Here is a 16,024-nt window from a genome sequence, read left to right on the forward strand (position 1 = left end):
AAAAATGTTCAGGAATAGAGCCGAGAACACCCTGATGCAGATCAAACTTCACTATTCTTGGCCATGAGATGCCATGTGTTTTTAAAAAAACTAAACAAAACAAAAACCTTAAAAAGGCCCAGGCTAGAAAAGTCTCCATTCCCTTAAGTTCTTGAATTGGCAGAGAGTTCAGAATTAAAGGTTTTAATGCCTTAATCAAGGACAAATTTGTTTTTACTGACAAAAACAATTTGAAAAATTCAATTTCTGCTCTCTACATAGTAAGTTTCCCATCTTCCCTTATTTGACAGGTACTTATGTAATTTGAAATCATGGGACTGTATCCAATGCTCCCAGTAGACCCACTAAAGCCAATGGACCTTACTAGTCATTAATTTCAATGGGTCTGCTCTGAGAAGGATAAGCACTGGATACAACCCACAGTTCCCAGACCTTTTCCAAACCTTATCTGGCCACTTCAGATGTAACTGTAAACTAGTTATTCATTAAGACTAAAACTCTACGTATGTCTACTCAGAACTAAGTCCTATTGAATTCTTGTTATTTTACCTAGTACAGGGGTCCTCAGACTTTTTAAACGGGCAGGCAGTTCACTGTCCCTCTGACACTGTTGGGGGCCAGACTATAGTTTGAAAAAAATATGAACGAATTCCTATGCACACCGCACATATATTATTTGTAGGGCACAAAAAACAGGAAAAACAATACAATATTTAAAATGAATGATTTTAATCAACATAAACATATAAGTATTTCAATGGCAAGTATGGGCCTGCTCTCTCCTCAACCTGACCCCACAAACCTGACCCCCTCCCAGGTCACCTTGCATCAGGGAGCTGGCTTAGCAGAGCCTAAGCTACAAGATCGGGTCACTGACAGCTTGAATTTGCACAAGCCACTCTCTCTCTTGGCTTTAGCTGTCACCTCTCCTGTCTGCAATGGGGGTGGGGTGGGAAATAACACTGGCCTACCCTACAGGGTTACTGTAAGGATTACATAACCATAATACCATAAGCAAAGCAAAGCTGCTCCTGACAGCAGTCTCCCCAGCACAGAATCCGCTCAGCTCCCTCCAGTGTTTTGCGACCCCCTAATAAAAAAGGGGAACTCACACCCCCAAACAACTGCTTTGCTTTTCACATAAACACCCGCCTTATAAAAAGTTCAGCCCCTGTCACATCAACACACCCCATATACTCTGTCTGGACAACCGCCAGCCCCCTCCAAAAGCCGTAACCCCTTCCCACCAGTTCTGGCTCAGAAAGTGGATTCTCAACATCTCCCCCCCCCCAAAAAAAAACCCACACACTTCCGCCTTCCCAAACTTCACCCTACAAAACTATCATATTCATAGCTGATGGTAGGGGAGATCTCTTGGAAGCACTATGCCAGGCATAGGCAAACTCGGCCCTCCAGATGTTTTCGGATTACAACTCCCATCATCCCTAACCACTGGTCCTGTTAGCTAGGGATGATGGGAGTTATAGTCCAAAAACATCTGGAGGGTCAAGTTTGCCTATGCCTGCGCTATGCAATTTGCTTTGCAGCCAAAAGCTTTTTTTAAAAAAAAAACCACCCCCAGATCTGCCGCTTAAAAGCACCTCATGTTTGAGACCCGTATTTTCTGACGATTTACAAAAGAAGCACATTTTAACAAAGCCACCTCCTCCTCTTCCAGCCTGCCTTCCGCATGATCTAACCATGATCTTTGCCCAGCAAGCCCCACATGGACGACGAGAAGGAAGGAGAAGAGGGAGGTCATCTTCCCTGAGATGGACAGGGCTCCGCAGGCGCCTCCTCCCTACGGTGTCTGGGCCGAGCTCTTTGCTGCAGCAGCATGCTGCTGCTGGCTGAGATCCGGGGAGACCCATTAGACAGCAGCGGGTTCTGCAATTGCCGGGCGGGCTGGGTTCAGGAGCCTTGAGGGCTGGATGTGGCCCGCTGACTGTAATTTGGGGGCCCTGACCTAGTACATCAATCCACGTCATTAGTATAGTATAGTATAGTGGCTGAAGGGATGTAAGCCTTAATTTCCTGCCACCTGAAGATGCCCCTTATCTTCCTCTGGTTGTATATTCTGCTCTGAACAACTAAATTTGGTATTCCCTGAAGCACAAAAAAGCAACCATGTTGGTCCATTTAAAAAAAACCTCCAAAATCCATAGTTGGGCAATATTTTTATTAGGAACAGCCAAATTGTCACAAAAAGCATTTTGTAGCAAACTTTTGAATTCTCCTGATCCCTTGTCCCTCACCATCACTTTGTGTAGCAGCTGACTAAGGGTTCGTTTTCCTTCCAATTACAGTCATACCTCGGGTTAGATGTGCTGCAGGTTGAGTGTTTTCAAGTTACGCTCCGTGGTGACCCAGAAGTAAGGGAGCACATTACTTCTGGGTTTTGCCGCTCGCGCAGATGCTCAAAATGACGTCACACGAATACGCGAAAGCGGCAAAAAGCGGCCCGCGCATATGCATCTTACGTTTTACTCAGGATGCGAACGGGGCTCCAGAACAGATCCCGTTCACATCCAGAGATACCACTGTAACTGTGCAACACCTTCCTCATATTCAATTAAAACACACAATGACTATAGAATTCTGCCTTCCAGACTCCATGTCGAGACCTTCCAACCAGATCATCCAAGACACCTGGGTCACACTTTAATATTGTTATGCTCATAGTCAATACACACAGGCTTGAAGAAAGTAGAAATGACCATTTGGTCTTAACATGGCTAAAGGCTTAATGGTTAACATCAGGTTGTTGGGTTTTTTAAAAAAGGCAACTTGAATAGCCCTCTCCATCAACCATTTCAGATATACCACTCCACTGCAATATGGACTTCCAAGATATAGACACTAAATCTCTGCAGGAGTGTTGGCAACCAAAATATTCAGATCACAATACAGTCGTACCTTGGAAGTCGAACAGAATCCGTTCCGATGTCCATTCAACTTACAAAATGTTTGGAAACCAAAGTGTGGCTTCTGATTGGCTGCAGGAAGCTCCTGTAGCCAACCAGAAACTGCGCTGGACGTTCGACTTCCAAAAATCGTTCGAAAACTGGAACACTCACTTCCAGTTTTCAATCATCCGGAAGCCATACAAGTTCCAAGGTAACAACTGTACTTGAAGTTTGTAACATGTGACTACACCCTTTAGTTTCATTTGCAATTATGTCAGGAAAGAATCCTTTAACTAAATTGATTCCCTCCTTCCCAAAGGCTAATCTAGAGTGCAACCACACTGCGCTAATTTGACTGGGACCACAGTAAGGTACAAGGACTTCCAGGTCAGGAGGCTTGCTACCTGGAACATGAAAATGACAAATAAACCTTAACATATTCATGCAAAACCTTTATTAGGCAAACCAAAGTGTCACAAAATAGTGCAAAAAGCTTGAAGGTTCTTCAGAACTCTTCATTAGGAAAGATGGTAAACAAAGTAAGTTCTTTAAAACATTAGAGAATTGTCTAATAGTTTACTATTATTGTTTAAGGATACCAGGTGTACGTAGTTTTGAGTCCCTTCCAACTATGCAATTCTATGAAGTTAAGGCTGGCATGGCAGTGACAAATATTTTATATCAATACCAAAGCATCATCATGTTTTTGGTATAATCTGCCAGGTAACTCATCCTATTCATTAGAACCAAGGTTTTCAACCAGTGTGCCATGGCACCTTGAGGTGACTTGAATGATGCCCAGGGACACAGCAAGTAGTCCCATCCCCCGTCCCTCCTTTGATGGGGGAAAAACCACATGGCTTCCAACACAAAGCTGGAAACTCCCTACTCAGACAAATGAGATGAACCTCTTTACTTTTTCATGTATGACCATGCTATGTGAAGCCGGTCACTTTCGAAAGAGTCCTGCCCAAGTGTGTACCTCTCTAGCACATCTCTATGATTCCAGCTGCTGAGGGAGGATGAGAGGGAAGCCTGCAAGCAGGGGAGGAGGGAAGCAGATGGTTCATGGGGCTAGTGTGGCAAGAGTGAGGCAATGGTTGAACCCGGCAAGGTAACTTCTTCCTGCCAGGGCTGCAGCCAGTGTAAGCCCTACTTGGCAGTAGACCCATTGGTAGATAGTGGGGCAGCCTTGACCTGCTGAGCCCAGTGCATTCTGCTCTTGAGCAGTACTTTGCTAGGCAAAGCCTATCTTTATCCTCCTCATAATCATTACTGGCTTGCTGGCAGTGTTGAGTCCTGCTCAAGAGGAAACCCACTGAAATAGGTGGGTAATAGATGGGCAATAAACTGCAATAAATAATACTATCCAAGAGGAGACCTACTGAAATTGATGGGTATGGCTGACTCAAGGGTCATTGACCTCCAATGGGTCTTCCCTGAGTAGGATAATACCTTTTTATATTGGGTTGTAGCCAGTGTTAATCTTACTCAGTGTCGGCCCTTTGAAATTGATGGCTATGACTGATGGTGTCAATGATTTCCAGTGAAGCCAGTTGGGGATTAGAACACAGCAAGACAGAGTTCCTCAGCAACCTTCAAAACCAAGTAAGGATGGGAGGGGGCATCCCAGTGATGCGCACGGTGGCCTGGAATGGAACTCGCTTGTAAGTGGCGATTCCCCTGTATCCCACAGGGGAGCTGAAGAAAGAATGTGGTTGGTCAAGGGAGCTGTGGACGCAAAAACGTTGAAAACCTCTACATTAGAGCAAGCAAGTCTACCTCTCATTCTAATACAGTGGTACCTCGGGTTAACTACTTAATTCGTTCCAGAGGTCCGTTCTTAACCTGAAACTGTTCTTAACCTGAAGCACCACTTTAGCTAAGGGGCCTCCTGCTGCCGCCACGCCGCGATTTCTGTTCTTATCCTGAAGCAAAGTTCTTAACCCGAGGTACTATTTCTGGGTTAGCAGAGTTTGTAACCTGAAGCGTCTGTAACCTGAAGCATATGTAACCCAAGGTACCACTGTATTAGAACAGACATGCCTAAAATACAAAATAAATACAAAACAAATCATGGCAACAAATAAATATTCTATGTGCAGCCCTACTGTCACTACTTCTCTGCTTCCCCTGGTTAACAAATGGTACCTCCCCCCTTGCCCTGCTGGCCCTAAATATCATTAAGCATTACTTTGGCAGCAAAAGGTAGCCAGGATTCTCTAATATTTTTAACCAGTTGTGTTGATGTAACACTGAGATGAAGTTAGAATAGATTAAGTATTTTAGCTGTTGTATGTTTTAAAGTATGGTGTGGTTTTATTTCTTGATTTTATTGTTTTATACTTTCGTATACCCCTTTGAAGTTTGTTTGTTTTCAATCAAGGTAAAAATTTTATGGAGTAAATAAATAAGAAAAATAATTATGTGTGCAAAAGTTCTAACAGGAATCAGCACTGGACAAGTGTAACTGGACAAGTTTTAAAGACTTGAAAATATTTTGTAACATTTTGGTGAAGTTTTATCAAGAGAAGGAAGACAACAATTTTGCTTTGAAACTATTATAACAATTTGATTCAAAAAGCTATCACTGTTTCAACAAATTCTGCAGTGATGATGATTTCAGAAAAATATATATTTATTAATAAACATTTTCATGAAATTAATCTGACATGTTGAATGGATACAATAATGAAGTGGGCACGCAGTAATTAGCATTTTTCAGACAACTATCCCAAGAAAGCATACATACTTAATATAAATCAGGGTGGATAAAAATCAATGATTTTTTAAAGAAAATTTTAAAAATGAGATTTTTTAAATTCAAATCAGATTTTTAAGATAAAATGCTTTTGGAGGAAAAATCTTTCTCAAGATAGCTTTCTATTTAAGTTACATCAGGGGTCAGCAAACCTTTTCAGCAGGGGGCCAGTCCACTGTCCCTCAGACCTTGTGGGGGGGCCGGACTATATATTTTTTTTGGGGGGGATGAACAAATTCCTACGCCCCACAAATAACCCAGAGATGCATTTTAAATAAAAGGACACATTCTACTCATGTAAAAACACCAGGCAGGCCCCACAAATAACCAAGAGATGCATTTTAAATAAAATGACACATCTACTCCTGTAAAAACACGCTGATTCCCGGACCGTCTGCAGGCCGGATTGAGAAGGCAATTGGGTTGGATCTGGCCCTCGGGTCTTAGTTTGCCTACCCATGAGTTACATTATAGTCCAAAGGCTATTCATCAGGAAACAAAGATTTGTTTTAAGTTTTTCATGTGTGCTAAAACTCAGTCTAAGTTTGTTTGTTTTTTCAATCGTTTAACCACATCAGTTCACAAACATGGATACATATGCTATAATGTTATTGTTTTAGTTAAATGAATTGTTTAAATTGTTATTAAGGAAATGATTCTTTTTCTCCTTCCAATAAAGTAGAGCAGAAAAGTTGTTCAAATATAAACAATAATTTCATAATTACCTGTCTTTGTATTTCTGATAGTATAACCAAATCAGTGATTTTTGATATAACTGTAAAAACTACTCCGAAAATTTATTATTCCAAAAATGAAACCTTCATCTGGTTGTAAATATTAAGATTATACCAGCAAGAATGAGTCTTTTTGTAGAAAAATGATTTAAATCAAGTCTTACTGACTAGTGATTTAAATTGATTTGATTTAAATCAAATCAAATCCACCCTGACATAAATGCATAGCTCTCTGAGTGTATTGAAATTTACAATTATGTTAACTATTTATTTATATAAATTACATTAACAGGCCTTGCTTCTTTTCTTAAAAAATACACAATATAAATAAGAGTGAGTATGAGTTGTCATATGTTAATATTTACAATTATTCCAACAGAAATGTTTTCCAAGTAAAGCTTTGAATATGCTTGAATAAAGCATTTAAATTACATTATGAGCCCATTATTGAATCCTGGTCCCTAATTAAATATTTCGGTTCCAATGCTTTGGGTTTTTTTTTTTGAAAAACATTAGATTTCTATAGTATTTTAGTCCAAATCAAGCATGCTAAGTCAGATGCCAATTGGGCACTAAGACATTTTCAATTCAGAATTTTCAAAAAAAAACTAACATGCTGAAATGCTGTAAAGTTTTATTCACCAGGATAGGATAATTTATTCTTAAGATATAGGACGGAAGCAACTTCGTCAACAATTCTGGAGCTATAGATGTGTATTAAATAGGTCAAAATCTACTTGATCAGCAAAAGCCTTAAAAAAAACTTATTTTCAATGGCATGTGGTGCTATTTGATTTAAGGAAAATAACACTGTTAAAGTAGCATATAAAAGGATCAATTGTTACAAGAACACAAACACAGTTAGTCCTTACTGGCTGGTAAAGTAAGTTCTTGGGTCATGATGATGCCTTTTCTTCACCTCATTAGGATATTTCAAGCAGCCTATCTATAAAATGCTTTTGGTAGTTAAAACTATTCTAGCTGGTGACTGAGGGGAAATGTCTTATCAGTCAATGCCTTGATTAATATGCCTTGATACAGGGAAATCTCTCAATTAATTTTGAAATCTACAAACTTATTTCCAGCCTAATAAAATTGCTGTAAAGGTATTTTGCAACTATTTTCAAGGATGTGAAGGGCCCAGGGGCTTTAAGTGATTTATAAGTCAAACATAGCAACTTGAATTGTACGCAAAATGCAAGAGAGCCAATCATATCCTGCTCCCAGCTACCTCCTGCTACAAGGACCAATGTTACTATGTTCTACACTTGTTGTAGCCACCAAAAAGTCTTCAAATGGCAACCCTTGCACTGAGTGCACTCCAGCTGTCTAGCCTTTAAAATACAGGTATGAATAATAGTAGTTAGGTCCATTAATCAAGGATTGCAGGCTTTTTTTATCAAATGAAGTTGGATGAGTACACCCCCAAAGCTATGAATATCCAAGGGTAGCTGAATCGCCAGCCAAGAGTCACTGCATTGTTAGCTGAATCAGGCTAGAAATGTAAGAATGTGATTCACATCTGAACTAAACAGACCAACACCAGAGAATGAAACTCTCACACATTTTAAAACAATGAATATGGGGAGAAGACCAATTGCAGCAAAGCATCTAACAAGCGGGAGCCTCAGAAGACTAGAATACCTTTCCAGTTTGCCCTTGTCTCTATATAGTAGTCTACCAGTATGACTACTGTGATCCTGGCTTATTTTCCTGATTTAACAAGGAGCACCAGCTTAATGCAAGTCAGGATCTTCACACCAGAGGTGGCACACAACAGAAGTTGAAGAGCACTTGGCCCTGATGCTCATTCCTGGCTTCATAAACCAGGGTTTATAAAGCCTCATATGATCAGACAAGCCAGACTATAGGCGAAGACCAAAGGTACTGCTTCAGAATTCCAACTGTAAATGTACAATGGACATTTAAAGAAAGTATGGCACAACTGTAACACATGTATTATTTTCTTAATCATCTTAGATTAAGGTATAAATATGCCAGTAATTACTGTGCAATCCTAACCATGCCAACCCAGTAGTCCCACTGAATTAAATGGGCTTACTCAAAGGTAAAAAGTTTCAGATTGCAGCCCTATTCTACTCTTCACAGGCAGATTATACAAAGATCCCATTTCCCCCAGATATCTTTGGGAGCCAATGAAAAGTTAGGAGGCAGCAAGTGGCGCAGAGCCAGAACCTGCATTGACCCCAAATATATTTTCAAGTACACATTAATGTTCTCCCATGCAAGTGAATGGTTTCTCTTCACCCATAAATAGCACACTGCAAACTCCTATCCCTGACACTGAATCCAGGTTTCCACTGACAGGGAGAACCACCCATCCTCACACTACCTTCTACCCTTCCCCAGACAGATATTTCAGTTCTATAATCATGATAGTCAAATCTTCCCTAACTATACCACCTATTTCCCCCACACAACACAAATTTACTTCCCCTTTAAGTTTCTTATCTGTTCCATATAAGTACAATTTTCTGAAATACATTTCAAATAATGGATTTCTGCTCCTTTCTTTGCTTCCCAAACCAACTGTTCACAAGACTGCAAAGGGAAAAAAGCCTTAATTCCCCCCCCCCCCACCAATTTAGTACAACTGACATATTCTTAAAACTGCCATATGATCAATTCAGGCCATTCTTCACCAGGCTTTAGTTATTTCTTTTCTCCACAACATGTAATATAGAGGACTTTTGAACTATATGAGAATTAAGTTTTCTACCAAATACTAGAAAATGTTTTTCCACTTGCAAAACCTCACAACCGGATAAGGTTTTCTGGCCATAAATCTATGGAAATCTTTTTACTGAACATACTGTTCAGTATTAGGACATCAAGTATGTGGTGCAGTTAATTATTTGCATGTAAGAGCTAATTTTACAAAACTTCTATCCTAGTCTGATCAGCATAATCTAAGAGAACTCCAATTTATGTTTCTTATTGCCCAATTATTTATTATTGAAAATAAGGAGTTGTGTACAAAACTAGAGAATAAATGAACACATTATATTAAAGCAATGGTGGGCTCTTTGGAAAAAGTTTATTAGAGCTTATTCAGTAAGATTATCAGTAATAGATGAAATTTCATTGGAAAGCAGCTGGACTGCTGATTGTGTTTTGGGACATACTTTCATTGCTAAAATACATGTGATGGCAGCAAACCTGCTTAGAGGAGCCAAATCACATAAACAGCATGGGGTCCAGGTTATAGACCAAAACAGGGAACACAGGTTGGATGGAGGTTCTGAACTTTCCCCCACCCATGATTTATCTACCCAGGGTTTGCTGCCCTAGTTCTCCACCTCAGCCAAACTTCAACACTGGAAGTTGGGGAGAAAAGTGCCTGGTGAAGGGTGAAAGGAAAAGGCAGGCACAAAAACTATTTAGTTCTTATCTTCTTTTCTCTTTTGCTCTAAAAGCCAGTTTTGCACCCCAGTTTACAACTGCCCAGGTCCAAGTCTAAAACAAGTCTGCCATAGTTGCATCTCATTTTGCCCTCAATAGACACAGGACAATGGTGAGGCCCAATTAACACCCTCAAACTCCCTAATCCATGCATGAGTGCTGTTTGGACAGCAACAAAATGAACTTTTGAGGAAGACAAGTTAAAGTCGGAAGTGTTCCCTAATGATAGAAATGCTGAAACAGAATGGGAATATGCAAAGAACAGAGGAATACTGAGTGACAGCCATGAAGGTAAGGGAATGAAAAACTTGTGTTTGAAATGAAAGAAACCAAATTTCTACATTACATCCTCCCTCCCTCTGCTTCACCCACTAGTTAAGACTAAACTCTCTTGGAGTCATGATTCATCTTTTCAAAGTGTTTAAATACCACATGCCCCAAGTCCCCAGGCAAAAATGATCTGAAGATTCCCCCCAACACAAATTCTCCAATTATGAGAGCTAAAAACTTATTTTTAATTGAAAATTTGTCTTTAAAATTCAAGTAGCATCCTGTAAGTTATGCAGAGGTGCCTTCAGAACCACTATGCACTTGCCACAGCTATTAGTAAAATCACTTATTTTATGCTAGTTTAAAAGCATCTTTTATTTTAAAAGCATATTGAGTAAATCCCTACAAAATAATGTTGTGAAAAGGTTGAAAAGATAGTTTCCAAAGAAAAAAAAGTAAACAATGCAAGAAATTACAACAGATGTACCCAGATACTAAAAACAGTATATTTACTTCTATCACCAACAGGGACTTTCTGGCCAATCTTTAGAAGTTAAACAAGCATTTCTGCAAGTCCACATTTCTCTCAGATGCGTTAAAAAAATTCTTTTTCACCAGAGAGAAAGTAGCAAGTGAATATTTCAAAACTTACTGTAAATGATGGAGTCACAAGATACTTTCTTTCACATGAATTATTGTGTTAGAAAGCAGAAATATTATACTGCAACTGAAGGAGAAAAGCAATTTGCTTATAACCCTCCATCGCTACTGGAACACATTTAAGTGTAAATGAGGCAAACCACATTGTTACTTCACTAAACTTCTAGGAATTTTGTATGGAGATTTGAAAAATACTCAAGTTTCGCCTTATTTAGTGTGCAGGTGCAGTGCAGACATTTGTGCCAGCAAAACGCACACCTGGAATAAGCACCACAGTCTACCTACCACAGCAGAACTACGAGAACCAAAGACGCTTGTCGTCCCCAAAAACTGATGGAAGCATTTGAAATGCGATTTACTATTCCCACCGATCTCTCAAAGCGAGCCTTGAGGCGGACGCTAAGGAGCCATCAGCACTTTCTATAATAAAATTACTCCTTGCAGGCCACGGGCGGGCGAGAGGGCAGGGAGGACGGCGCGGCAGAAGAGCGCTTCCGCCATCATCCGGACCCAAAAGCAGGTACGGAGCGGCGGCGGGGGGGGGGGGGGCGCGCAGCGAGACGGGACATGCTCGATGTTTTGTCTTCGCTTTAGTTGTTTTATCTCACAATGAACAAAGAAGGGGAGCACTGCTTACATTAAAACGGGGGGGGGGGAGGCAGGCAGGCGTGAGTGGGGGGCGCCGCGCGCATCTGGGTGGGTCTCCACCCTCCTTTATTCCGGGGCCGGCCTGCAAGGGAGGCTTCTGAAGCCTGACGGGCGGGGCTGGTACCCAAGCGCGGGAGGGAGCTCCGTTCGAGACGGCACCCTCCGGCCCCTCCTCCTCCTCCAGCTCCAGCCTGGCGGGAGCGAAGGCCTACCTCTCCCTGCCTCTCACCTCAGACACCTCGTCCTCGTCGCTGCCGGACCCACCGCCGCCCCCGCTTCTCAGCACAGCGGCCGCCAGTTTAAAGTCGAGGGCGGCGGCGGCGGCCCCGGCCTCCCCCGAAGTTGTTGCCGGCCCTGCCGGCCCACAGGGCCCGGCCTCGCCGAAGAGGCGCACGGCCCGCAAGCCCAGCGGGTTAGGCCCGGCCGTGGAGGCCTCGACGATGGCGGCCGGGGCAGCGCGGGGCGTCACCGAGTCTATCTCCTCATCGCCGGCGGGGGTCGGGGCGGCCGTGCCGTCCGTGAGCATCGCGCGCCGATCCAAGCTTAAGCCCGTGGGAGGAGGAGGGGAGGGGGAAACGCCGTCTCCGTCCCCTCACAGCAGCAGCGCCACTAACTTCTCACACCCTACCTAACCCGCAGCCACCGCAATGCCCTCACCAATCCTTTCCCCTGTTCCCATTGGCCATATATTTCTAATGCCCCAGCGCCATTCGACGCGGTACCTGTCACTCTGCGCCTTCGTCAGGCGCTACCTCACCCTCCCACCACCAAGATGCTTTGAGAGTACACGTCGAGGCGGTTTAGACTGCCCGCCCACCACCTTTAGGCTTGTACGCTCGCTTCCTGAAAGTGCCTCGGTATTACTAGGCCGTTCGCCTGTCAATCAAATACTGTCCTGGAACCTTGCTATCTGAATGGACAGAAGCGCAGTCAGTCGAGATACCCTTAAGCCTGATTGTGCAGAGCGCGCGTCAATCATGCCGTGCTCCTCTTGGCGGCGTTCGATTGGCTTGGGCCTCCCTTTCGTTCCCACCTTCCTCCTTTTCAAGTTGTGGTCTCCGTCAGGGAGGACAGACTCCCCCGCCTCAAAACAGGGCGTATTGATTGGAAGCAAGGTGTGCATGTTAATTGTAAGGTCAACCTGTAACGGTCCACCTGCCTTTCCACTGCTCCGCGGGCCACTCCGTGGCGGGGAAAGTGATTGGGCGAGGCGCATGTCAGTCACGGGGACCAGAGGTCTGGTTCTCAGCCAACCTCCATCCCGCAGAAAAGCTTCCGAGTTGCCATTTTGTATGAGTTCCCCCCTCACGCGCCGCCCGGATCCGCAGGCGATCCCGAAGCAGAACAGGGCAGCCTCGGCTTGCCTTGCCAAAGGGCTCGCTCGACCTCTGCGGGGAAGCCAGGAGCTTCCGCGGATGAGACACAAAGGTCGCCGGCTCCCCGAAGCACCCGAGGTGTCGCTCCCCTGGCCGCATCCTGCGCCCACCTCCGCGCCACACTCCCCAGGGACGAGCATCCCGTAGTCCTTGTGGCGTCTCTGACTCTCCCCGGCCCAGCCAGCCATGCCCAGTGGGCAGGGACAGGTGGGAGTTGGGAGCAGGGCCAGCCCACCCATGAGGCAAGGTGAGGCGACTGCCTCTGGCGGCAGAATCCATGGGGCGGCAGGTCCCAATGTGGACCTCTATCCCCCACCCCGCACCTGTGTTCCTGATCTAGATCTTCGCTCACCCCTTCTTCCCTGGCAGGGAGGGGAGGAGCGCCATTTTGTGGTTCACCTCAGGTGCTGAAGTGTCTTGGGCCGGTCCTGGTTGGGAGTCAAAACAACATTTGGATGGCTGCAGAAGCCGCAACTGCCGCCGCCACCACTCTTTTGACCAGCAGCAGTTTATGGACATAGCTGTCAACTTTCCCCTTTTCTTGCAAGGAATCCTATTTGGAAGAAAAAAGGGAAACGTTGAAAAAAGGGAAACGTTGACAGCTATGATTATGGAGCCCCCTGCGCACAAAGTGACCACTGAGTTACAGCCTCTGCCAATAAGATCTACTAAGCTCCAACCGCTGACAGATCTTTCCAGGGTCCTTGGGGTCCAGGGCCTCTCCCAACCATGCTACCTGAGGCTCTGCTCTTAAGCAAAGATGTCAGGAAATGATCCAGGGGTCTTATGCATGTGCTTCGCCACTTGAGCTAAAGTCCTCTTCTCCACCGCTCTCACACTGTTAAACTACCCCAGGGCCAATAAAAATTTCTAAACTCCAGGACCCACTTGAATTAGCATGAAATTGCTGAGTCATGAGATGGAGACGGAGTTTGGCATATTCAGTTGCCAATCAATGTCTCTTTCTACTGAGATCTAATCCAATTTTTGAAATTGCTAGATCTTTTGCTACCATGTTTTCCTTGTGGCGGGGAATGTGACTTTCTTCCCATTTTAGGCTGAATCATCTGTTCTAGAGGCTCTAACTGAAGAAGGCTTTGCTTTTATATTACCCTCCCTTTTTACTAGGGCTGTGCATCACATTCAGCCAAAGTCTGACTCTTGAGCCAATTCGGCAGAGTTGCATGGAGACAGCTGCAGATCACTCATTACTGGGCCTCCCAAAGTGATCCAGAGCTGTTGGGATGTGGGTGTGCTGGGGGTTTAGTGGGAAGAAGGAGCTTTGACTTTGTGCATCTGATCCCAGCAGGGGAACACACACAGTCAGACTGACCAGGATTGAACTCTGCTCATCAGCTAATGAGAAGGTTACCAGTCCTGCTGGCTTCAGGGATCTGTTTAGCTAACGTGTTCCCCACAGGGGAAAAGTGTGGTTCAGGGCGGGTGGGAGGAGCAATGCAGCATCTCCTCCCTCCACCCCCTCCCAACCATATTTATTTATTTCATAAAATTGAAATACTGCTTGATTGTTAAAAACCACAAAGCAGTTTACAAAAAGATGAAATGATAAAATCAAAAGAAACATGTCAATTCATTATACTGTAATTGATAGCAATTGTTTATTTTCATTATTTTATTATTTATCTGTATACTGCCTTATAGTATACTTTCCCCTCAGGGAAACTTTCCTTCCTTCCTTCCTTCCTTCCTTCCTTCCTTCCTTCCTTCCTTCCTCCTGTGTGCAAGGAGTTATTGTTGGTGCTGGCAATAGCCTGCTTGGAAGAATCTGGCACAACTTGTAGGCAAGTGAGGAGACACCAGGCAGGCTGAGGCCATGTTTTAAAAATACTAACGTACGCTATGATAGCCAGTCCTGTACTGACTTCAGCAGTAGAGTATAAACATTTTTCTTTACACAACCTTAGAATGTATAGTAATTTTACACACTACCCCCAAACTCTGCTGAGCGGCAGCAATATTCTAGGGGGTTCCAGGCACTCACCCAGGGTTGTGTTTTCATTAGAAAATCAAGGCACAACAGAGACTGAAAACTTCAGTCTTTTATTCACATAAAGGTAAAGGGGCCCCTGACTGTTAGGTCCACTTGCGGATGACTCTGGGGTTGCAGCGCTCATCTTGTTTTACTGGCGGAGGGAGCTGGCGTACAAGGAGCTTGTCATGTGGCCAGCATGACTAAGCCATTTGTGGCGAACCAGAGCAGCACACGGAAATGCCGTTTACCTTCCCTCTTCATCCTGGAGAAGAGTGACTAGTGGGGTGCCACAGGGTTCTGTCTTGGGCCCGGTCTTATTCAACATCTTTATCAACGACTTGGATGATGGACTCAAGAGCATCCTGATCAAATTTGCAGATGACACCAAACTGTGAGGGGTGGCTAACACCCCAGAGGACAGAATCACACTTCAAAACGACCTTGACAGATTAGAGAACTGGGCCAAAACAAACAAGATGAATTTTAACAGGGAGAAATGTAAAGTATTGCACTTGGGCAAAAAAAATGAGAGGCACAAATACAAGATGGGTGACACCTGGCTTGAGAGCAGTACACGTGAAAAGGATCTAGGAGTCTTGGTTGACCACAAACTTGACATGAGCCAACAGTGTGACGTGGCAGCTAAAAAAGCCAATGCAATTCTGGGCTGCATCAATAGGAGTATAGCATCTAGCTCAAGGGAAGTAATAGTGCCACTGTATTCTGCTCTGGTCAGACCTCACCTGGAGTACTGTGTCCAGTTCTGGGCACCACAGTTCAAGAAGGACACTGACAAACTGGAACGTGTCCAGAGGAGGGCAACCAAAATGGTCAAAGGCCTGGAAACGATGCCTTATGAGGAACAGCTAAGGGAGCTGGGCATGTTTAGCCTGGAGAAGAGAAGGTTAAGGGGTGATATGATAGCCATGTTCAAATATATAAAAGGATGTCACATAGAGGAGGGAGAAAGGTTGTTTTCTGCTGCTCCAGAGAAGCGGACACGGAGCAATGGTTCCAAACTACAAGAAAGAAGATTCCACCTAAACATTAGGAAGAACTTCCTGACAGTAAGAGCTGTTCGACAGTGGAATTTGCTGCCAAGGAGTGTGGTGGAGTCTCCTTCTTTGGAGGTCTTTAAGCAGAGGCTTGACAACCATATGTCAACCATATGATTCCCGCCGGTACCTATTTATCTACTTGCACTTTTATGTGCTTTCAAACTGCTAGGTTGGCAGGAGCAGGGACCGAACAAC

General features: G+C 43.9%; 1 protein-coding gene across 24 annotated transcripts in view; it reads right to left on the minus strand.

Annotated features, from left to right (window-relative positions):
- Positions 1-12,189, minus strand: part of LOC310848927 (ankyrin repeat and KH domain-containing protein 1-like) — a 91,167-nt gene extending 78,978 nt beyond the window's left edge. For 13 of the 24 annotated variants that reach the window (XR_014566699.1, XM_083748533.1, XM_083748532.1 and 10 more), the window contains exon 1: positions 11,632-12,189. Coding sequence is in view for 22 of the 24 variants with exons in the window: in XM_083748533.1 (XP_083604659.1) it covers positions 11,632-11,928 (297 nt within the window). In the remaining 2 variants the exon portion in view is untranslated. The remainder of the gene's footprint in view (positions 1-11,631) is intronic. The other 11 variants (XM_083748531.1, XM_083748530.1, XM_083748529.1 and 8 more) reach the window with 3 other exon arrangements.
- Between the last annotated feature and the right edge of the window lie 3,835 nt (positions 12,190-16,024).

The sequence above is a fragment of the Podarcis gaigeae genome (assembly GCF_964106915.1).
Source record: "Podarcis gaigeae genome assembly, chromosome: 7".
In the NCBI taxonomy this organism is placed as follows: Eukaryota; Metazoa; Chordata; class Lepidosauria; order Squamata; family Lacertidae; genus Podarcis; species Podarcis gaigeae.